The 23507-nt window shown below is 39.2% G+C and overlaps 1 protein-coding gene across 1 annotated transcript in view; it reads right to left on the bottom strand.

The window, feature by feature from the left end:
* The window catches only part of prkn (parkin RBR E3 ubiquitin protein ligase), a 153560-nt gene that overhangs the window by 65914 nt on the left and 64139 nt on the right, over positions 1 to 23507 (bottom strand). Inside the window, exons 5-7 of the mRNA XM_084093279.1 lie at positions 13791 to 13874; positions 11973 to 12088; positions 5819 to 5955 (exon numbers count right to left, since the gene is read on the bottom strand). Of these exons, the coding sequence (XP_083949405.1) occupies positions 5819 to 5955; positions 11973 to 12088; positions 13791 to 13874 (337 nt within the window). The remainder of the gene's footprint in view (positions 1 to 5818; positions 5956 to 11972; positions 12089 to 13790; positions 13875 to 23507) is intronic.

The following is a 23507-nucleotide window of genomic DNA, read 5'->3' as shown; positions in this document are numbered from 1 at the left end:
GCCGCGTCACGTCAAGGCAAATGGAGCTCATTATAATCACTGACGCTGTCTACACTGATACAGTATACAGATAACATCATCCATGCGCTAGAGTCTGTCGACAACAGGACAAATGGAAGAGAATATGGAAGCGTAAAGGAACGTTCGCTTTGACTCATACTGTTTAAACAGCTCATTTACTCATTTCTGTAGAGATTTCATAAGGATACCAGCTTCAGGAACAAGTGAATGGTTCATTTTTAATCGCTTTATGGATCATATCGGAGGATTATATGTTTGTTCGGAGAATTTGACAGCTGATTGTTTTGTAAATGAGGCACAGTGTAATGGAGAGTTCACAATTAAACATTTGTTGACAGTTGAAGCATTCAATGCTTTGTCTGTAAATTACGGTTTTATATGGAGGATGTTTTCAAAACACTTGCGCTGATCCTGTTTCCTATGCAGTGACGTTAGCCAATCACAACAGTGTCCGACAAGCCTTAAAGGAGCTGCCCCTAAAAAACTAATCATTTCAGACAGAAGGCCAGAACGAGGGTTGAAAATAAGCGTTTTTCCGCATGTTTTTTTTGTGTGTGTGTGTGTGTGTGTGCTCTATTCTTCATATAAAGACATCATGGCTTCAGAAGACTTGGAATGCAAAACAAGTTGTCAGTTTTCGCAACAAGTATCAGTGACTACTTTTATCTGCCTGTTACGCGTTTTATTTGTGTTAGGTTTAGGGTAGGGTTAGGTGCTCCAAAATATATATAACAGAATAAATCTTTATAAAACCATTTTACAAATGCATGCAAAGAATTAAATGATCTTGATCGGACGCATAAGGCAAACAAGTGAAAGCACGGGAGTAATCGCATGTCGAGAAATGATGCTAAAGGAGTAACCTGTGATCCCAACCAAGCGTCCATGTGCGACATGTTGGGAGTGACAGCGTGTTGGATCGGTCTGATACATGAACAAATGATTAAAAAGAACCAACTCAAGTGAATGATTCGTTCCCAAATAGGACACTGTTATTTCTCTCATGGATGCACAAGGGAGAGCTAGTGCAGATCTGTCAAGACCACAATATTTCAGTCTGTTCCTCACACAAAACTATTGTACAACATCTGAAAACTTGGAATATCAGTCATGTGGACTACTTTTATAATACTTTTTACAGATTTTTTTTTTGTCATTTTTGACAGCCAAATCACTTAATTACATTAATTTATATCAACAAATCTCTTTAGCTCTTTAGGATAAAAAGTAAAAGTTAGCACTTAAAAACACCAGACTGAAATAAATGATCAAAAATGAAATGTGCACATATATGGATAAATATACAAATATCAGTATAAGTGGTATGACTCATGCCTTTGATGTGAGTGGGTTCAAAACCCACCCGCATATATAAGTTTTAATAAGCAGAGCAAAATTGCTACTGTGTATCAGAGGATGTATATCAGAAATGGGGGCGTCGGGTTGCACTTTATTTCGCTGGAACAGAAAGCGGGCGGCAGAGCGAGGGGGAGTGCACGTCTGAAGCCTTGTTTATACTTTCAGTCAACTTGCAATGGCCAAGAGCCTTTCTGCAATGTCACCTGTTGCTTCACAATCCATGTAGAAATGGTAGCTAGAATGATATTGACAATACAAATTCATAAATGATTAAAATTAGTCAGGTCTTTTAAAGAAGGAGATATTGAAGAGGCTATAGAAGTGTGAAGTTGTAGTAAATGCTTAATGCTTAACAGGAGTGTATGATATAAAACACTGTGTGTTTAAGGATTTATTTATTTTTTATTTTTATTTATTTTTTATTTTTTTATTTTATTATTATTATTATTATTATTTGTATTTATTTTTACCAACTGTGTGTGGAGGGGGGGGGGGGGGGGGGGGGGATTTGAGTAAGTTATGTTTGTATTTAAGAGGAATATGTTTGTTCTTTTGTTAAATGTGTTGTAAAATTCAATAAAAATATGTTTGCAAAAAAAATAAAAAATAGTCAGGTCTTTTCATTCTTTACCAAAAATGACACACAAAAAAACCATACATATTATATTAATTATATTATATTATAATGTTTTAAATAATAGACTAATTAAATGTATTAATTATTAATTGATGATTTCTCACAGGGGCACTGAAAACACACACACAAAAAAAAACTTTTTTATTAATGCATTTTAATGTATTTGTGTCCATATGGTTTATTATAGGTTAAAACTGATAATGGCTGGCACTAACAACCTCTTTGCAAAACCCGTATAACATAACAAAAATTAAAATTTCACAAAAGAATCTGTTGAAATGCGACACTCAAATAAGATGTATAAGAATAAGAATAAGATGACTGAGGACACTGTTAAAAATAAAACTGAACAGCCATTTTTGCAGATTTTCTGAACTGTGGAGGAGGTTTTGAGTTCTGAACATTACAGTAGAACATGTTTACATAGTACATCTAACTCTTCTGATTCAAAAGATCACAGACAATTCCATTTGTCACGATACACAGAGTGACCCACTCAAAATAATGGCTTGATTTAGTAAAATGAAGAACGGGAGCATTACTGCTGCAATTTTCAGCACATTTGCATCTGTAAAATTCAACTTGTTCTTAATGCGAATGATTCAGATACAGGAGAGGATGGACCTCACATCATGCTTCGACGCACAGGAAGCCGTGTGGTGTGTGTGTGTGTGTGTGTGTGTGTGTGTGTGTGTGTGTGTGTCTAAATGTTAAGTGGAGATTTTGTGCCTTTGAGGTCAGCTTGTAATAAGGTGTTATGGTAAAGCTCATTTCAAAAGAAGGTTAAGGCTGCGTTGGCTTCCGCTTTCATTTTCAGAGAAAAATCTTCTTGAGCTCACGCAATCGTGTTTATCGGAGGCAGCCGATCATTTCTTCACATTTCGCGGATGTGCCTGGCCTCTTTCATCTGCACCTTTTGGACAAGCGTGTTTTGGCTGGACTGTTGAAAGTTGTTTAAAAGTGGAAATGGCATTTGAGGCTGATGTCTGACCTTTCTACACAATCTCCAGTCTGCAGTCACACACACAGTGATAGATGGCCACAAAGACACGCTGTCACAACAGGAACAAGTACACACACACACACACACACACACACAAACACACACACACACACACACACACACACACACACACACACACACACACAAACACCCTGACAAACACTCACTAAACATAAATATGCCTGTATGTATATGTCTGTCTATATATCCAGGCTGCATTTATTTAGAAAAAAAATAAAAATACAGTAAAAAAAATAATAATATTGTGAAATATTTTTACAATTTAAAATAACTGTTTCTATTTATAATGTATTGTAAAATGTAATTTATTCCTGTGATCAAAATGAAATTTTAGCATCATTACTCCAGTCTTCAGTGTCACATGATCCTTCAGAAATCATTCTGGGAAGTCAAGAGGGTGAGTAAACGATGAGAACATTTTTATTTTGGGGTGGAGCATTTTTATAAATCAGTATAATTACTGACTGCCTGTTACTCACAAGTAACCAGAATCTGAACGTGAATCATTAAATTCCTTACAAATCCCATCTCTACCCAGCACTGATGTGAGCTGTGCACTTTCAGTTTTGTTTGATTGTCTGATAACACTTTACAGTAAGGTCCCATTAGTTAATGCATTAACATAATATTATATTATATTCTTTGAAACGACAGGGGGCGACTCAGAGTAATTGTCCTCTAAACCGTCAGGAATCAGTGGTGAGAAGTAAGGAAGGTACTCAAGTGATTTTTTTTTAGACACTTCACCAAAACCACACTACAAAAGAGTTGTCTAAAGCAGTAAACCTTGAGATTGATTATTACTTGTGACATTAGAACCAAATAAATGGATATGAGAACGTAGCCTATACAACTAAATTAACGATATCTTACATATTTTGTAAACATTTTCATTTAGTTTCGTGAACATTTTTATAAAACATGGGCCTTTATTTTTATTTAAAGGCTTACGTCTGCTATTTTAGGCTCATTTTGTAAATGTAAGCAACATGTAATCTAGACGCACAAACTCGACTTCAGATTCGGCTCGAAGTCGTGCATCTTCGGATGCGGAGCCGAGCGAAACGGCCCTTGCGCACACAACGCGCACGACCGCCCACACCTCAATGACGGCATTTTTGCCGCGCACACCTTCGCGCTCGTGCGGATGCGGCGAGTATAAAACATGCACGCGTTTTATCGGTGAGTGCATTCACTTTTGATGGACAAAATAAATATGATTTCACACAAAAAGTGCCCAAAATGCACAGAATAAGCATGTCTAGTGTGTTTTAACAAGAACTGGAGTGTGTCAGAAAAGAAAATGAAGACTTAAAAATATTTGAAGAAGATTTACCCATTTAAACTTGTTTTTAATTATTCAGTTTGGGTGAAGTATGGTGTATTATATAAAAACTAAAGTAAACTAGCCAGAAAATATGATATAAATAAATGTTCAAAATTAACACATTTTAAATAATAAGTCTATACATCATCAATACTTCTCCCAAAACATGTTTTTGTCTTACCCTGATTCATTATGGTAAGCTTATTAAGTGTTTATATTTTAGACCTGATGGGATGGTATTCGTGGAGAATTTGCGCATTTGCGTCACTCACTCGTGTGTCTCATCATATCCATAAATAGAGAAGAGTTGCTCCGGATACTTTGCCGTGTGTCTGGTGTGGGAGGTCAGAGGTTAGTTGAGTGTGTGTGTGTGTGTGTGTGTGTGTGTGTGTGTGTGTGTGTGTGTGTGTGTGTGTGTGTGTGTGCGATTTGTTGTAAAGGCGACGCAGAGATGGCGTTTTTATTACTCAGCTGAGTAAGATATTTTATTGAACAGATACACTGCCACATGTATCTCTATAACGGAGTTCACTGTAAATCATTATCTATTGTGAAGAGTCGTTTCATTATGGTTGTTGTAGCTGTGCTGGAATTTATTTTCAAGGAAGTACCGTCTATTAATGGGTAAAGCTACTGTAACGTCTTCAGCTAGTCAGCTAGAGATCTTTTCCATCTAAACTCTTAAGCGTAGAAGTGAATGTTTTATGAGCAGTGGGATAATATCTCTCTCTCTTTTTTTTAGTTATGAGAAAGAACCACATTCATCAACACAGTCATGCAGAGTCAAAGCACAACCAAAACAATGTTCTTCTGCAAAATGCACGCAGTTTTGTTTTTTTAACCGAGGGCCAAAAGTTATATAGAGTACCTTTAACTAAGATTAATAAAAAAGTGTTTTTCATTGTCAGTTCATGTTAACACTAATGTAGTGAACTAATGTTAACAAATGGAACCTTATTGTAAAGTGATATTGACTGTCTTTACCAGATGCAGCCGAAGCAAAACTGTAAGTACTGAGAGCATAAAATGAGTCAGACAAAAAAAATATCAGTGAAAGAGAAAACGAAAGGAGGAGAATGGCAGCGAAACAAATGAAGGAGTGCAAGAGCAAGACAGCGGTAGATACAGAGAGATACAGCGTTTGAGAGATTGGTGGGGTGTTCTGCCTGATAGGGGGTCAATGCTTCTCCCCGGAGCCCCATTACCGGGTGGCGTTAACGGATGTGGTGGGCCAACGGGGGCACGGCGAGGGCCCAGTGTGTGCAAATGTGTGCGTCAGAGAGTGAAGGAGAACAATTTGATAGTATCTTTTCTTCACTGCAGCCACCAACACACCACCATCAATCACTGCCAAACACAGCAGCCTATGCACACAAACACACACGAAATACAGAAACACGCGCGCGCACTAATAGCCGCTCACGTCCATGAACACTTATGGTGTGTTTACCTGCGCAGGGCAGCGAGTATCCCACCAGCGGCTCCTGGATAAACTGCCGCTCATTGAGTCTGGTCACACAGTACAGGTGGAAGCAGTCCAGGCAGATCACGTGACGCTCAGCACACTGAAACACCAGCACTGGAGTCCTGGAGGACACACAGAGACATGAATCCCACTGACAGGGTGCATTTACACTGCTTTGCATCATACTATAAAAGTAAAATTACTTTTAGTAAAAACGTCCACCTTCATGTCATGGTTCACATGTCTTTTTGATGTGAAATCTTTGATGACCTTTATAAAGTTGACATAAGAATAACTTTCATATTGTATGCATGTAATATTTCAAGATGAACATTTACTGGATTGAAGCAACTAAAGTTCACTTGATTATCCACACATCCTCCATCATTTTTTTAAGGCCAAAAAAGAAAGAACAGAGCCTCTGCTTTTAAACAACAATAAAAAATAAACATAAAAACATTTTATTCTAGCTTCATTCAGTTTTTTTTTTATTAATACTTGAATATTGAATTTTTCATTAAAAAAATAATTTAAAAAAAACGAACAAAAATCTGAGAAAATCGGGTTTTTGTCAAAAGTATCGGATTCAGAGCGATGATCAAAACATACATTGAGTAGATCACGTCCATCAACACCTCAAAGCTTCACAGTCGTTACTTCTTTATGGGTCCGACATCTCATTCTGTAACGTTAGGCAGTTTTGATTTATATGCTGTTGAATGTCTGATGATCACGTTAGCTTACTAGTGCGTAAGCAATCTTCTATTCGTTCCTGGTTTACTTTTTTCTTTGCTTGTTTTGGGATCCAAAGATGCTGTAATATTTCAGAAGATGCGTAACAGCGCCCCCTACGGTATAGCAGTGAAAACATGGATTGCTGGAAAAACTTGTCAAGGCCAGAGAAACTATTGAGTTTTTGGTGTGCGATATGATCCGTACAGTTTTCATGAGATTCCCTGGAGAAGAGCACTGATGAGGAGAGGGCTGCTGGGAGAACGGGGGCGGGTAGAGAGCTTGTTTAGATATGTTGCTTGTTCAAAACATTCGGAAAACCTCAAATACTCTTGTTACTTCAGTGTAGTTTTCTTTCCATTTCTCCAGTCCTCCCCCTTCACTCGCAAACCCAGACTCACTTGACTGGAAGTCGACTTGCTAACACAATGTTCCACCTCTCTGACCCGGTTCTCCCGCTTCTATTGTAAGAGCCTGGCCGCGTCCTTGTCGATGCCCTTTTAAACAAACGGAGGAGATCTGTGAGGAGGAAGAAGAGTCGAATGGAGGACGGTGGGAAAACAAAGCTCTACTCAGGAAGGTAATTGCGGCACTACTTCAATCAGTCCTTGATTTGAATGGTGGTTGTTGGTGATTGGGCTTCATTGTCTGGTTCCTCCAGGCGCTCGAGCGCCCTCCACGCGAGAGCAGCAGGTAGAGCTTCTAACGCAGGACCGCCCCGCTAATAGCTGACCTTCATTGGCAGGACACACTTAGCGCTCACTCTTTCTGGAAAAATGGCCACTGTTGATTGAAGGGCCGCACAGCAGGAGGTGTACGTAGGTTGCAGAGTACAGAAAGCTTATCGTTCAGAATGTTTGTATCAATCTTTAGTTTACCTGTCCAATATGTTGCAGGCATTTCATCTTTTCTGACTGCTGGATCAATCAGAAAGCCTCCAAACTGCCCTGTCAAACTTGCCTTGTTTAGACAGTTATTTTTCCTTTCTGGTTGTTGTCTGTTGCTTTGTAATTTGATCAGTCTAATGGTCTATGAGTGAGTCATACTAAGACTTTATATACAGAAAGAAGGTGCACTCCTATTATTATGAATGGGAGAAAGTGCAACGCCCAATATGGAGGAATCAGTCCCGCCCTCATAAGAAAAGAGCCAATCGTTGACTGGTAAAGTCATCGCGTCACTGCAGTGTTCACAGTCAGTTCACAGAACTCAGTCAGTGTTCTGAGACGAGCGCTTAAGACTGTGATTGCGCATTAGCTTGATCCAGCCTGAAAAATTCAGTTTTTTGTCACAATTCAAGCATTTAGAAACAAGATTTATGAGACTTATGAGAGTTGTTGTCAGATTTCAGTGGTGATTTTCAAATATTTAATCGTAAGCTTGGCGAACAATTTTGGAGAATTTGATGTTTCCCCATTCAGAGAGATATGAGCTGCACTTGCATGACCGAGAGGCGTTTTAAAGATGGCCGCCGAGTGAAATGACGTGTCTTAAAGGGACTTTGGTCTTACACAGCGTGCTAACCAGGTGCCTATTAACAACAGCATTAATTGTTTGGCCTAATATTACTTTTAAAGCTATTTTATTTTAAATGTATTCAACTGCAACTTAAACTGCAACTATAATTACAACTATATTTAAATACTTGATAGACAAGTTTAAATAGAAATGACATCAAAGTATATTTTATTTTACCATACACTTAAACCTAACAGTAAATTGAAATTTCAAAAACAATAAGTCCTGCTTTTACAGACAGAGCCAGGATTAGGCCTTAGTTCAACTAGGACATTTAAGTAGCTTTTATAAACTTGCCTTAGAAAAAAGAAAAAAAACATGACTGATGTGCATCGTGAGACAAAACAATGGCACTGACATATTTTAAAGGTTTAGTGGAGGATTTTCCCGAATTTTAGAAAAGAACCGCCCTCTCCTCTTTTTGAAAAAATGCACATGCGCAACACTCTACCTGCTCCCGAGAGGGAACGCCTATTAAACGTGTGCAGGAGAGAGCTCTGTTTACAAGTTGCTGTCGGCATGGCTCATACAAGCCTACTTTCCAAAAGAAGATTTGCACTTTTTCCACTATGTCAGACATCGCTAATCATAGCTTACATTAACTTTTACTAGCAGCGATTTTAAATGGATTTCTCCAAATAGCATGCCAAACTTTACCTGTCGAGTAGAAACTTCGCGACTGAGGCATCAGTGCTCATCAAGCCCAACCTGTGCTTTTAGCGCACGCCAGCGTGTGAAATATTCTCCCAAAAACACTCTGGTCTTGTTTCTTTCTTCAGAGGCCTTTCTCTTCTTGTCATACAATTTGTAGACACTTTTTCTCTTGCGACCCTCAGACATTTTTAAAAAACCCGGTGAGAACAGTGTGCTTCAATGAATGGCTGAAACCGTAGCCCACCACACATATACACCTGAAAGTACGCATGCGCAGAAAGCGAAAACTACCTAGGGACGAGCACGTACGACGGCCTTACATAAACATATCACCAGAATGATTGACAACTAGGAGGACCAATAGTCTTGATGATCCACCCGGAAAAAGAAAATCCTCCACTATACCTTTAAGATACACCGGTGCAATTTGCTTTCAGTTAAAAAAAACATACATTTTAGTCTTGGCCTGGCCTAAGCAATTTTTGTGAAACCAGGGGTAGAGAAGTACTTATGAAATGACATATACATAAGTACTTAAAGGTGCATTGTGTAATATTTAGGAGGATCTGTTGACATAAATGCAATATCATATACATAACTTTTCAGTGGTGTATAAAGACCTTACTTACTGAACCGTTGTTTTTATTACCTTAGAATGAGCCATTTCTATCTACATACCGCGGGTCCCCTTACATCGACATGTTTCTACAGTGGCCCTAAACGGACAAATGTGTTTCGTCACTATGTTGTTCTTCGTGCAAGGAAGCTAGCTAAAGTCAGCGAATAAAACACTGACACAATGATGAACAAGTAACAATAATATTCACAATAACATATCGTTTAACTGAATAATTATGTAAATATAATTTCTTCATTTATCTTCGTAAAGAAAACTCATTGCTTAACTGGCTACTCTCTGCTGACTCAGACAACGACATCACTTCCTGTCGGCCACCGTAACTTCTGTTGGTTGCAATTCGTAACCTCACCACTAGATGCCGCTAAAAATCACACACTGCACCTTTAAGTGGGTCAAAAAAATTAATCTTGACTTTATGGGTTAAGTAGAACACAAACCACACTAGTACAACCATTCTGGTAATGCTGTGCTGAGTGGAAGCTCCTTATTGGTCAGGGGCTGCATGACTTAAAGTGGGCGGTAGCTCAACATGGGCTTGGCCTAGAATGATCACCACATCACCATTGCTCTGGCTTATCACTGGTAACTATCTCAAACTGGGTTTTTTTCTGCAAAGCCATATGCAGCCACAAGTTTCTTCTGCAGGAGAAGTGGTCAGGACAAGTGGACTTTTGTCACCGCCAGGACAGTTTAAGCTACCTTGTATGGTCTTAAAGGCCTGATATACTCACGGCGAAGTTCTTTTATGTTCTTCGCTTAGGGGTAAAACGAAGTTCGAAATATGCGATCAGTGATATACTGTAAGCGGACATCCGATGCCGCCAAGTCTGCTGAGAGCGACGGTTAATATGTAAATATGTGCTGCACGCTTTTCTCTCAAAAACAAAATAAATGCTAAGTGTTTGCATGAGCTCTGCAGAATTCTGCACTCAAGTAAAGTCACGTCACATTTATTTATATAAAGCCTAGAACTTTATACAATAGATTGCTTAAATCTTGCTTAAGCAGCTTCAAACATGAAAAACAGTGTCAGTGTCTCATTTCATCAGAAGTAAAACTTAAATTTCTATCATAAAGCAGCTCTTCAGTATGTTTTTACTAGCAGACATCTGACCACGACGGACCAATGTATACAAAGGTGTTTAGCAGCCGGAACGAACTTTTCCGGAAACCGCTGTATCCAACTCCCAAAACGAACTCCAAAAGAAACTTTGTTTTGGATTGATTTTGTTCGAAATGACGTCACATCACATGACGTCACAATTTCGCTTGAAGTATATCAGGGACTTAACACTTCTCAAGGGCTTCTCTCGTCCAGGTCCCTCTTGATCAGAGGAGAGGCAATGCCAGTACATCTGAGAGAGAAACTGGATGCTGCCAAAGGAGTTAGCAGACAGGAGGTCTAGGTCTCCTTAATGGGGCCAAAGCTCCATTGAATGGCCATTGACCTTCTTCTGGTCGGATACTAGTGAGAAGTTTCCTCCGCCCATAAAATGATGGTGGGAAACCATCAACTACTGGTCGAATTACCCTATCGAGACGTCCCTATAGACCGTTTCCAGCAATTTAAGGCACAATGTTGGTGCCTGCAGGTATTAACTAACAGGTCTTCTTAAGGAGCGTGTAATCCTACCCATGATCACCTTACTGTTCCCATCACCAGCACAGGTTAGCTGCCGGATGCCATCCCGGAGCCCACAGCTGCCAGCCAGCCTTTATTCACGGGGAATACCCAATGCCTGTCTTATTTCCACAATAAGTATTCTTTTAAAAGTATACTAAAGTATATTCTTTTACACAAGAGTACTTTTTCAAAAGGGAACTTTTGACTATAGTTTAACTACTTTCAATAATAGCTTGTAGCTTGACAAAGTTTCAAAGCAGTGATGAGTTTGTATTGTAGGCAGAGCTAAGCAGAATAACAAGACAAAACAGAAATAACTGGGATTTATAACTGTGGCACATTCCAATATGCATCAATCGAAATAATCTGCAAGCTTCAAGTTAAAAATATGCCCATAAACCAATATTATGTAAATGATTATTTAAATAATGAAATATTTTAAACGTAAAAAAAATTTCAAAGTTGTAAATAAAACAAATATCACCAGAGTCCGTTTTACAAGAAAATGCACTTTCTTGTCTTTCTACTTAAACATTTCCCATTTAATCTGATATGCTACTTGCCATTGCCTTGTAATTATTTCAGCAATTTACTGGCAATTTCTCTGTGTGTGTGTGTGTGTGTGTGTGTGTGTGTGTGTGTGTGTGTGTGTGTGTGTGTGTGTGTGTGTTTGTGTCCGCGCTAATTCAGGGATTCATTGTGTTAATATATTTATGGTTTCAGGGTTTATTTATAGGTTTTAATCGATTCCCTAATAGAAACCAAGCAAAAACAAAATGTTTTGTAATCGTGGCTGGTTAGGACAAAAGCTTTTATCGTTTGTTGGTTTATCACATCACACCTGTTTGGGACACGCTGAGATTAATGTTGTAATGAACTGTCAGATTGGCTCTTAGCTGTGCAGCCTAAGAGACTCATTTCGACCTCTATGATGGGTTTAGAGACACATGGAAAAACCGAGAGCAACTCACACAATGTCGGTGCAGGCGATGCAGGGCACTCTGCGTGTGTTGGGCATTATCAAGTCCAGCGCAGCTGAAGTGTCTTTATCACCGGTGGGGTGGGCAGCACATTTCAGGTAAAACTCCTACAAGAAACACAAACCAGATGCAATCATGACCTGCAAACCCCCACTAACAGACTAAAACAACCCTACAACATGAGGGTAGCATTACTGGATCCAGCTGAGTTAAAGCTACCAATTTAGTGCAACAAGCACTTACAGCACTAGACAGACAAAAAGGCACAATAAATATTCTGCCTCATTGAAAATGGCTTTCTAATATTAGTACAATCTGATGTAGCATGCTTGGTCAAATGTAAGTGACTTACTACTGTATGTAATGATAAAAATTGTGGACTAGATGTAAACACATTTACTCAAGACACCATAAGAGAATTTCAGGTGTGAATCCAGCCAAGGCAACGTCCATTTCCTCCATCTCTCACCACAATTTCCTGTCTTAACCCTCATCCTTCCCTCGCACTTTGTAACATATCTTTCCCTCGTGGGTCAAAATGACCCGAAGCCCTAAAATTATACTTTTTTTTTTGTCCAGAAAGCTTATTTTATTTAATTTTGATAATATTTGTTCTATTTTTTAATGCAATTCTTTTGAGATTTTTTGTTATTTTTCATTTTATTTACCTTTAAATTACTAGATTTGATCAATTAATAATAAATAAATATCCTAGTAATTTAGTAATTTAAGCACATTCCTCACAATCTTTCAACTTAAAGGTGCTGTAAGCGATTTCGGTTGGCGTAACCTCTTGTTGATGTTTGAATTATTATCAAACAAAACGGAGGCTAGCTAGACCCTCCCTCCTCCTCATCCGCGCACTAACCCCCCGAACCCCACCCCCACATCATTCTTGTCGGTTATTGGCTGGAACAGTTTGTTATGTTTCGTGCTGCGGGTTGCTCTGTTTGTTGCTCAGTTTGTTTTTGCTGCAGTTTGCGGAGCCTGGGCTGTCCTCAGAGACCATGTTTTTTTACAGTGTGTTCAGGGGACAGGCAGCTAGCGGATAGTGAGGAGATGTTTGCGGTATGTGAAAAAAAATGTTTTGGCCTAAAAAACGCGTGAGATCGCTTATAGCACCTTTAAATTCAAAATAAATCACAATTTCATACATAACCCTTTTAATTCAGCTCAAAATATCTTACATTGGGTGTCTTTGCCAATCTCTTGTGGAAAAAAAAGAAAATATAACATGTTATTTCATGAATCTTGCTACTAGATAGCCTTATAGCTCTATTTGGAGCAAATGCACTCTTCCACTTGGTCCTAAAGTTAGTTCTCTTCAGTATGCATTCAGATACACTGTAGACATTATAAAATATTTTTTTAGGTAAAGTTTCAGTATTTTTAAATATATATATATAAATATAGCTGCGAGCAGCGATTGCGGGCCCAAGCCGGTGGCACCGCCACCCTGGTGCCTTTAGTTACACTAACACTGTAACAAAAAACAAAACAAAAAACAAAAAAAATATATATATATATAAACTTTTTTTTTTTGTGTGTGTGTGTATTCGTGGTTCAAGTGTGACAAAAGTCGTAGGGTTTTGGACCCCTCTGATGAACTCTCAATTTTTAAATAATATTTGTTTCGGGTCAAAATGGCCCAGGGGAAGGATAATAAACCGCTTAAACCAATCTGTTTTAGCTGGTTTAGGCTGGTTTTGCTGGTCTCCCAGCCAGTTTTAAGGTGTGTTTTTTTTTTATTCAAGAAAGTGGCAATAGAATAATTAATATAATCATATAACAAAATTGTTGCTGTCTCACCGCTATTGTGCCATCACAGTCTTGTGACTGACATACTCCATGAATCCTGTTAGGGAGAAGGACATCATCCCAGCAGCACGGCCCCTACAGACACACACACAGAGATGATGGACATCAGTCACAGGAAGATGAGGACGACTATGGTAATTGGACGATAAGTAAAGGGCAGGAATGTGATGAGGAATATAGAGTAAGATAGAAAGAAGGGTCAAAAGACAGAAGGGCAGGTTAACACAAAAGAAAAATGGATCAAAAACTCTGAACATTGGCTCACTGGAAAAAAAGCCTTTATGCCTACCAGCTGAAATGAACACTAGTGGTCAGATTATCGATTAATAAAGACTTATTTTAGTGCAGTTCCTTGCACAATACTAGGTTATGACCTCAAAACAGTCTTACCATAGTGCATGATTGGTAAATCATGGATTTGGTTTTTCTGACATAGAAAATGTTAGGTAACTAACATTGCACTTGTGATGCAGAGCACTCGAATACGAGTCCCATGAAACACAAACCACGATAAAAGAGCTCAAATACTTGTAGAAGCAAGCTAAAATGGCACGGTTGATTAAGAAAATGCGTTTATATCTCAAGTTTGCTTTTGTTAGCATTATTGGTTAGGTTTATGGCAGAGTTTAGTGTAGGTGGCACAATATTTTTGATTACAATACACCATTTAACCTTGGTGCCACTTCCCAGACATTTAATTTCCTAACTGCTGCGAAACGTACAATCACCAACAACCACATTCACGTTCACCTGTTTCTGATAAAATGAACATACTTTTAGCGCCTCTAACTGGACATTCAACTTTGAAAGTGTTGTGAAACATACAAACCAAATTTTAACCAAAAACATTTTGCAGAAATGTCGCCACAGACACTTTTTTCTAATGAACCTGGGTTGAAAACCTAAGACCTCGAAATGCAAACGCTAATTGTTCTAACTCTGATGTCTGTAATCAGACAGTTGATGAACCCCATTGAAATACTATTGAAGTCAATGGGGTCCATCAACTTTCTGATTACAGACATTCTTCAAAATATCATCTTTTGTGTTCAGCAGAAGAAGAAAGAAACTCATACAGGGTTTAAACAACTTGAGGGTGAGTAAATGAGGATAGAACTTTCAGTTTTAAGTGAACTATTCCTTTAAGGAAGTACTTCACCAAAAAAGTGAAAAGTTTTTTTCTCTTGAAACAGCGACTTTTTGAAGAATCTTTATATAGCTATTTTACATACATTGAGAGTTGCTCCTAAAACAACCAAAAAAACATACATAGTGCTGCGTAAAAATTCCAAAATGGCCTTTTTGTAAGTATCTACTGAAAAATAACAATGCAGGTTAAATAATTACAGATAATACATATAAAACAAATATTTTTTAGAGTGGACTATCCCTTTAAAAACCACCAGCATCAGACCGTGTTCTTTATACCTGCCACCTCCGTCACATACTCTTCCTTGTCCTTCTGCCAGATTAAGACACTCTCTCCATCCATAATTGTTTTGGGAAAACGTCTCCCCCCCACCCCGTCCGACTCCAACCGTGCCTGATTAGCATAAGCATTTAAACATTCTGACAGGGCCCTTAATAAGCAAGAGAAAAGGTTAAGAAAATCATTACTCGCCCACAGGGGGAGCGGGAGGAGGTGAAGGGAAGGAGGGATGAAACGCGTGCCGTGGTGGAGGAGCCCGGAGATTACACGAAGACACCTGCTTAGAGACAGCAAGGAAAGGTCACACAGACCCCCGACGCGTCGGCTCAAAACAAACGCGCACACACACACACACACACACACGCGTACGCCACTGAGAGTGTAAATGATTAATGAGAAAATCGCAGATGAATTATTCAACAACACACCTCCCGCATTGTTCACATCAGTCTCACCTCCCCACCCTCTCAGGACGGTTGTTTTTCCTCCATGGAGGAGAATCAACATCGCAGTCCCACATAGCCTTAATTACATTAGTGTTTAACAAAGAGGGCTGTGTGTGTGAGCCAGCTGTGAGGATTCTACTTCCTGTATCCAGCAGAGACACATCTGATACACACACAGACCCGAGTCACAGCGCCTGATTGGTCGACTGCGCTTGCGTTCACCACACTCAATTATAGACATTTGAAGTCAATGAAAACACAAACATGGCACACATCCAGAGAAAACAGAGTTGAATCACACACAGCAAATACTCAGGAAACAGACAACTAATCACAGTGACATCAAATCTTGGCTTATATAAGAAACCATCTTTGGTTTAACCATACACTAGACTTTAGACACATTACACAAATACTGTACACTTTGATGTCATGTGAATTTTTAAAGTACTAAAATCTATCAATCCATCCATCCATCCATCCATCCATCCATATCACATTATAAAAATAAATGTTTTTCTCCAAAACACATTGGCCACAATTATTGGCACCCCTAGAATTTTTTTATGAGTAAAATATCTTCTCTGAAGTATATTAACATTAATATTTACTTTTTTTAGCACACCAGGGTGACTAGGAACATGAAATTGTCCAGCTATGACTTCTTGTTTCACAGGAGTTTAAATATGAGGAAACACAAAGGCCAAATTCCCTTAATCATCCATCACAATGAGTAAAACCAAAGAATATAGTTCTGATGTGCAGCAAAAGATTGTTGAGCATCACAAAATCCCCCATTTCTGACCATCAGGGCAATAATTAAGAAGTTATAATCAACTAAAGATGTTACGAATCTGCCAGGAAGAGGACGTGTGTCTATATTGTCTTAATGCACGGTGAGGAGGAGAGTGTGAGTGGCCAAAGACTCTCCAAGGATCACAGATGGAGAATTGCAGAGATTACTTGAGTCTTGGGGGTCAGAAAGCCTAAAAAATATATCAAACAACCCCTACATCAGCACATGTTGTTTGGGAGGGTTTCAAGAAAAATCCTCCTCGCTCCTCCAAAAACAAACTCCAGCATATTCAGTTGTCAAACACATCGCAAACCCCATTGAATTATTTCTTTTATTTTTTCAGGATGCATTTTGTGTCCTATTTGCGGAAAGTGGCAGGAACACATTAATTCCTTCTCAAAGTAAAAAATATTACTAACATCCAAATAATAAATAGTCTTTAATCCCAACTATAGAGGGCTTCTAATGTGATTTGTGTCAGTGTTGTATCAGTGTGTTGAAGTGTGTGGAGTGAAGCATGAAGCCTCAGCATCACCCCTGACACCGTGTTGAAAGCAGGTGAAGCATTGTAATGCGATGCTCAAAGTTGACCCTGTTTGCAGCTGACCTTTCGACGCGCAGCCAATGATTACCGGATAATTCACATGAGGTATTATTATGTGGGCTGTGCCAGTGCAAACATCTAAACAAAATTGGAGAGAGACACAGAGCAATTTCATATCCTGGAAGTCGTATTTGTCTTCTGAGATTTATCAAGACTACATATATTACTTTAACTTCACTATTGCACTATTCACTATTGACTTAAAAGTCCCCTTGTCAATAATTGTATGCCTTAAAACTCAACTTTGATTACCAAAATGACATATTTAAATATGTAAAATTTCTTCATGCCTTAAAATATCTTGAATATAACTCTAAACCCTTGCTTCATTTAGTATACGCAAATTCGCCATCTCAGTCTGCCTTCTAACAATCATCAGAAACGCTTTGAACAACTCAGAACGTCAGTGGAGAAAGGCATAGTTCATCATAACATTGTAATATACATCATGCACCCACTATATTGCTAATTATGCACATGGTTTGTCTTAAAGCATATTAAAAACACCACATAGACATAAACACCACAGGAGGTCTTTAAAGGGATAGTTCGCCCAAAAATGATATTTAACCCATGATTTACTCACCCTCAAGCCGTTCGAGATGCATATGTCAATCTTTTTTCAGACGAACACATTTTCAGTTATTTTAGAAAATGTCTTAGATCTTTCAGTGGTTATAATGTGAAGCTATGGGGTCCACATCGTTCAAGTCCCAATGTGGACCCCATAGCTTCACATTATAACCACTGAAAGATCTAAGACATTTTCTAAAATAACTGAAAATGTGTTCGTCTGAAAAATATGCATCTCGAACGGCTTGAGGGTGAGTAAATCATGGGTTAAATATCATTTTTGGGCGAACTATCCCTTTAAATAACACAATTTCTCCAGTCATTTTTTGCATTTTCACAGAATAACGAAATGCAGTATATTTTTACATTTCAGCCTTCTCTGTCACACAAAGCAAATTTTACTTTTACAACTTTTATGATATTGTTGGTCCTTTTTGGAGCTTGACAGCTGCAGTCATTAAAAAAAAAAAAAAAAGGACAGCCCACTTTCTTCAAAAAGTCTTATTTTGTGTTCCACAGAAAAAAATATAACATAAAAATTTTGAACAAAATGATGCAAGTAAATGATTAAATAATTGCCATTTTTTGGTGAACCCTTCCTTTAAGAAAAAGCTCACAGCTCAACTTGATACACAATGTCGTAAGACAAATATGAATTCTGAAATGTAAAGTGTGAAATGTAATATCTGTGGGGCTGGGGGTTTCATTACAATGGGAACACCCCGAACATTATAATTAAAACTTCTAATTAAAGCCTTAGGGCACATTGAGATATTTATAATGCCAGCAATCTAATCAAAACTGTATTTCTCATAATTGCGTTCTTGAGAGATGCAAGCCAAGGTTATTTTCTATTAATGTTCAAAGCACAAAGAAACTTGTAACAGCAACAACAAGCAGGTTTTCCCCCTAAAGGCCTAATTCAGTGATGTAGGTTTTGAAGATCTAGGCGTAAAAGCGGCTAAATCATACAGTAAATCTGTTAAAAGCCAAGGCAGGCTGTTTAAGCTAGGAGTTTCTGTAGATGGAGATGAATGTTTTTGACTGAAAGTGTTGCTAATTCCAATATCTCTCCAAAGGCCCAAATGAAGAGCTCTGACAGCGAGTGCATAAACTTTGCCGTCTTCTCCTCCTCAGCAAGTTCTCTGGAGAGAGTTAGATGAGAAGAGCTGGAACCCGTTTCAGGCCCGAGGATGTTAAGAGCCAATCGCATCACAAGATTGGCAAAGGAACGGGGCGGCACTGGCAATGAGTCAGCGGCCAAACAGATTCTCAGCGCCGAAGACCACCGCGAGCGGAAAGAAAAGGCAGGTGCAGCTTAGCGACGTGTCAGTCAGTCTTCCCAAACACGGCAGAACGTGCAGAGGTGGGAACGATGCCCACGCACTGGGACAGAAAGTCCATACGGGCCGAAAGATAAAACGGGCCGCGGGCAGAATTATGGAGGGATGGGGCTTATGACAGCCGAGACGTGGGTTTGTGCTGTTCTGCATTCACACTGCAGGCTAAGAAGTGTCACTGTTAGTTAGTTATGAGACTTGGGGCAACAGAGCAAATGTTTCTGGTTACAGTTTTTGTCTCAAAGCCCTTATGAATGTGCACTGAAGAACAGCAGTAATAAGCAGGTTTTCCCCCTACAGTCATAATTCAGTGATGTGGGATACAGAGGTCCCGCATTAGAATAATTGTTTAAAATGAGGATCTGTGAGTTTAAATGAGGACATTTAAAGTTGCAGTCCGTAGTTTTTCCTCTTTGTCGCCATCTCTGTTCGAAATCTGCAATTGCAGTTATTCGCGGAATTATCAACTTTACTTGGGTTGTGCCTCGGCATGGCACAGTGCGGATGAATCCAATGTTTTGAGGAGAGTGTGCAGCTGTCAGTCACCGCGCCGGTGTGGATACTGTCATTCGCAATCACAGATTCTACTTTTTGGAAGTATGATCAACATAAGAATTTTCACCGGAAAATGTCGTCTGAACAAATAACATCCACTTTTGTTCTGAGTCTGACCAACTAAGGGGAAAAAAGCATTGCCGTAAATCGCGCTGATTAAATCTAGCGATCGCTTATCATATCACGCCAAACCGTGCAAATGATACTTTGTTCTCAAATTGTTAATGTTAACAACATCAGCATTGCGTGACTACATTTAATGCCTTTCCGATATTTATCCTTGTTTTCACATGGGCCGGTTGCAGTCTCTTTTTTTCTGTAGCCACTCCGAAGTCGGAAGTCTTTTGCATTTTACAACGCGTGAATGATTGTCGTTTGAACCTTTCTGGATCCGCCATCAAATTGATAAGTTTAATTATATCAAGGGCTGTGAGAAAAGGCTATAAATCTCCACCTCCACCATCCTCACACTCATAGCCTACTAGCCGAGACTCTTCTTTATGTGTACAGATGTGACGTAATGACACAAAGACATGCTCGAATTTCCCGCGGAAATCCACCAGTACCACTGGAATTAAAATCATTATTACAAGCTTACCGTTTTGAACCGAGCTAAGGCAAGCAGATAGTTTTGAACACTGGCTGGTTATGTTCTCAAAAATTTATTTTGGATAATTTTTAACCCCAAAAAGTTACGGACTGCAGCTTTAAGAGTGTCCATGATAAAGGAAAGGACATTCTGTTAAAAACTATGGATGGTCCGACAGGAATTTTGTTGTTGTTGTTGTTGTTTTGCACAATACAATATCGATTTTAACAAACAAATATTGGCCAATTCCGATAACGATACTTGTCACTTGCCTACTTATTTGAACTTTTGTTATTAAAATTGATTATTGTTTTGATCATGTTTTAAATAAGCAAAGCACAAAAAACACATGCATTAAGGTAAATTAGCTAGTTTATTGCTGCATCATCAAATTATGGATTGGATTAATTTAACATTCAACAGGCCAACATTATAAGCGAGGAACAAAGATTTAAAAAAATAATAATAATAATACAAAATACAAATGAGACTTGACAACCTTCAGAGGTTATTTTTGCTATCAACTTTATATATGCTGACAAACCATATTTTGTACCGATTTCATTTTGTTTTGGCAAGTATTTAATTATTTTACGCATATTAGAAATATGTTGGGTTATGCAACAGGCAACTTCATGCAGTTGATTAATAAACTCGGTTTGTTATATCTGCCTTCATCATGCTATAGCTGATATGCCGATGGCTTTAAATTTATCAATATGCAGCCGATAAAGTTCTTAAAAATGGCAAGTTCTTGAAAATATACTCTTTGAATTCATTTGTTTTAAAAAAAAATAAAAAATCTTGTATACCATTTTCAAATTTTCCAAAAATACAATAATAAGATTAATAGTAATGACAATTTCTAAATATATATGTGACAACTGATTCCGCTGGAGGCAAGTTGAGGTGAGGACCCAAACGCAATATTTACAACACAAGATTAAACATGTATGTAGTTTGCGCGCTGTCGCGGAAGCGTTCAGCTCTCGTGTTCACCCTCCTCGTGTGAAGACCGACTCGGGTAAAGAACATCGACTCTACATGTGCGACCGAGCAAGGACACCATTAAAAGGGTGGTGAAATGCTATTTCATGCATACTGAGTTTTTTACACTGTTAAAGAGTTGGATTCCCATGCTAAACATGGACAAAGTTTCAAAAATTAAATTGTACGTTTGAAGGAGTATTTCTGTTCCAAAAATGCTCCTTCCGGTTTGTCACAAGTTTCGGAAAGTTTTTTTCGAGTATGGGCATGTGTGACGTCAGATGTAGTGGAATTTCCTTATACGGGTCCTAAGGGCACTTCTCCGGAAGGACGCGGGCGCGCGCGCAACCGTAGACCAGAGCGAGAGAGCGAAAGCAGTACGCCCATCAAAGCGCTATGCTCGGCTTTAGGGAAGTCAATGTCACCAAAGAAGTGGGTTTTTGGTTGCCAGGGCAAGACAACCCTGCGCAGATTCCCAAAGAACCCGGCGTTAAGGGACCAGTGGATGGAGTTAGTTTTTTCAGAGCATCAACGGAGGTTGTGCAAGACTGTTTGTTCCCTGCATTTCGACGATGCTTGTTTTATAAACAAAGCCCAGATCGACGGATTTGCAGATCGTCTAATGCTTAAGGATCGAGCAGTCACAATGATAAAGGTTCGCGGTCGTGCGTTGGAACCGGGCAGTGAGTAAAACTGCTTCAAATGTCTCTGTGTGTTGTTAGCTCGGCGCGTTAGCACAGCTTTAGCTCCGCCCACACGGCCCGCCTTCAGCCGCTCGTTTTTTTCCGGAAAGACTCGGTACAGCCTATCTTTCTTTTATAAATATAATAAAACTAAAGACTTTTTGGAGATATGAAGAATGCAATACTACTCTATAGGTACTCAAGATTAACAGGAGATTGAGTGAAAATGAGCATTTCACCCCCCCTTTAAGGCACTTAATTATCTTCTTCTATCTTTCCTTTCACACTTTTATCTTATTTCCCCTTACTCAACATGTGCTTTCAATACATTCCTGTTGTCTCTCGACAACGCTCTTTCATCACACAAAGTAGGCAGCGCAATACTGCTAATCTGCGTCCCATTCTCTCATCCTCACACACACCTCTCTCTCTCTTTCTGTGGGTCTATGGAATTGTCAGTCAGCAGTCAATAAAGCTGACTTTATTCCAGCCTTTGCATCTCAATCTACTCTTAATATCTTGGGCTTGACTGAGACCTGGATTTGTCCAGAAGACAATATCTGCCCTCTCTCCTCCAGGCATGCACGCGCTACTCCCTCTAACCCCTGGTTATCTGAGGCTCTTCGTGAACACCGGACCAAACTCAGGGCAGCGGAGAGGAAATGGCGCAAATCAAAAGACAGTATGTATCAATCTCTCCTCTCTTCCTTTTCTGTTGATGTTCATGCCGCAAATCTTCATATTTCCACAACAAGATCAACAGCTCCTCTAACACACGATCACTCTTCAAGACATTCAACTCTCTCCTCTGTCCACCACCACCCACCTCCTCGTTAACTGCTGATGATTTTGCAAACTTCTTCACTAACAAAACAACTATCAGCAGTCAGTTCTCAGCTCCACACACACAAGAACCCAGACCAACCTCTCCCACAGCCAATAACCTTCTCTCCTCCTTCTCTCCACTAACCGAGGAAGAAGTATCTAAACTTATCCTCTCCAGTCATCCTACCACTTGCCCTCTAGACCCCATCCCCTAACACCTTCTACAAGCCATCTCTCCCACACTTCTACCAGCACTCACACACATCTAGGGCTGTCAAAATTGCTCAAAAATGACGTTCGAATATTCCCTCTAAAAAACACACAAATATTCGAACTATTCGAACATCTGGTTGCGCATTTTGTCAATGACGCACATTACGTCAATAACAGGACAAATTAATACAAAGAGACATAACTACTTGTATAGGTAGTTTATTTAAGTTTAAAAATATTTGACAACGTATTACCTACACAAAAACAAACAAGTAAATCTCCTAATGGCCAAGACCGCAGACCTCACTCTCACTCTCTCACTCGCAGGCACTCTTTCTCTCTCTCGCCCTCACCTGCTGCGTTCACACACCAAACGCAAATAGAGCGTCTGGCGCGAGTGATTTCTATGACTACGTTTACAAGCTGTCAAATATCGGGTTATGGTCGGGTTAAGGTCACTATTTGGGTTTCTGAAACATTCGGAATAACCCGTTTACATGCGTGAGCAGAGAGAGTTACTCCTGTATACATGGAATTTGTAATCAATTGGCAATATCCCGATGTAAACGGCGACGCACGGTTAGCATCTGGACGTACAGACAACCTTAAGACGCAATATGCATCATTTCCGATTCTTCTTCCTGTATCCGAAGACAACAACAACAGCA

Source organism: Abramis brama, assembly GCF_963993115.1.
Source record: "Abramis brama genome assembly, chromosome: 19".
Classification (NCBI taxonomy): Eukaryota; Metazoa; Chordata; class Actinopteri; order Cypriniformes; family Leuciscidae; genus Abramis; species Abramis brama.
Note: the sequence above shows the minus strand (reverse complement) of the source record. Positions and strands in the feature narration are given on the sequence as shown.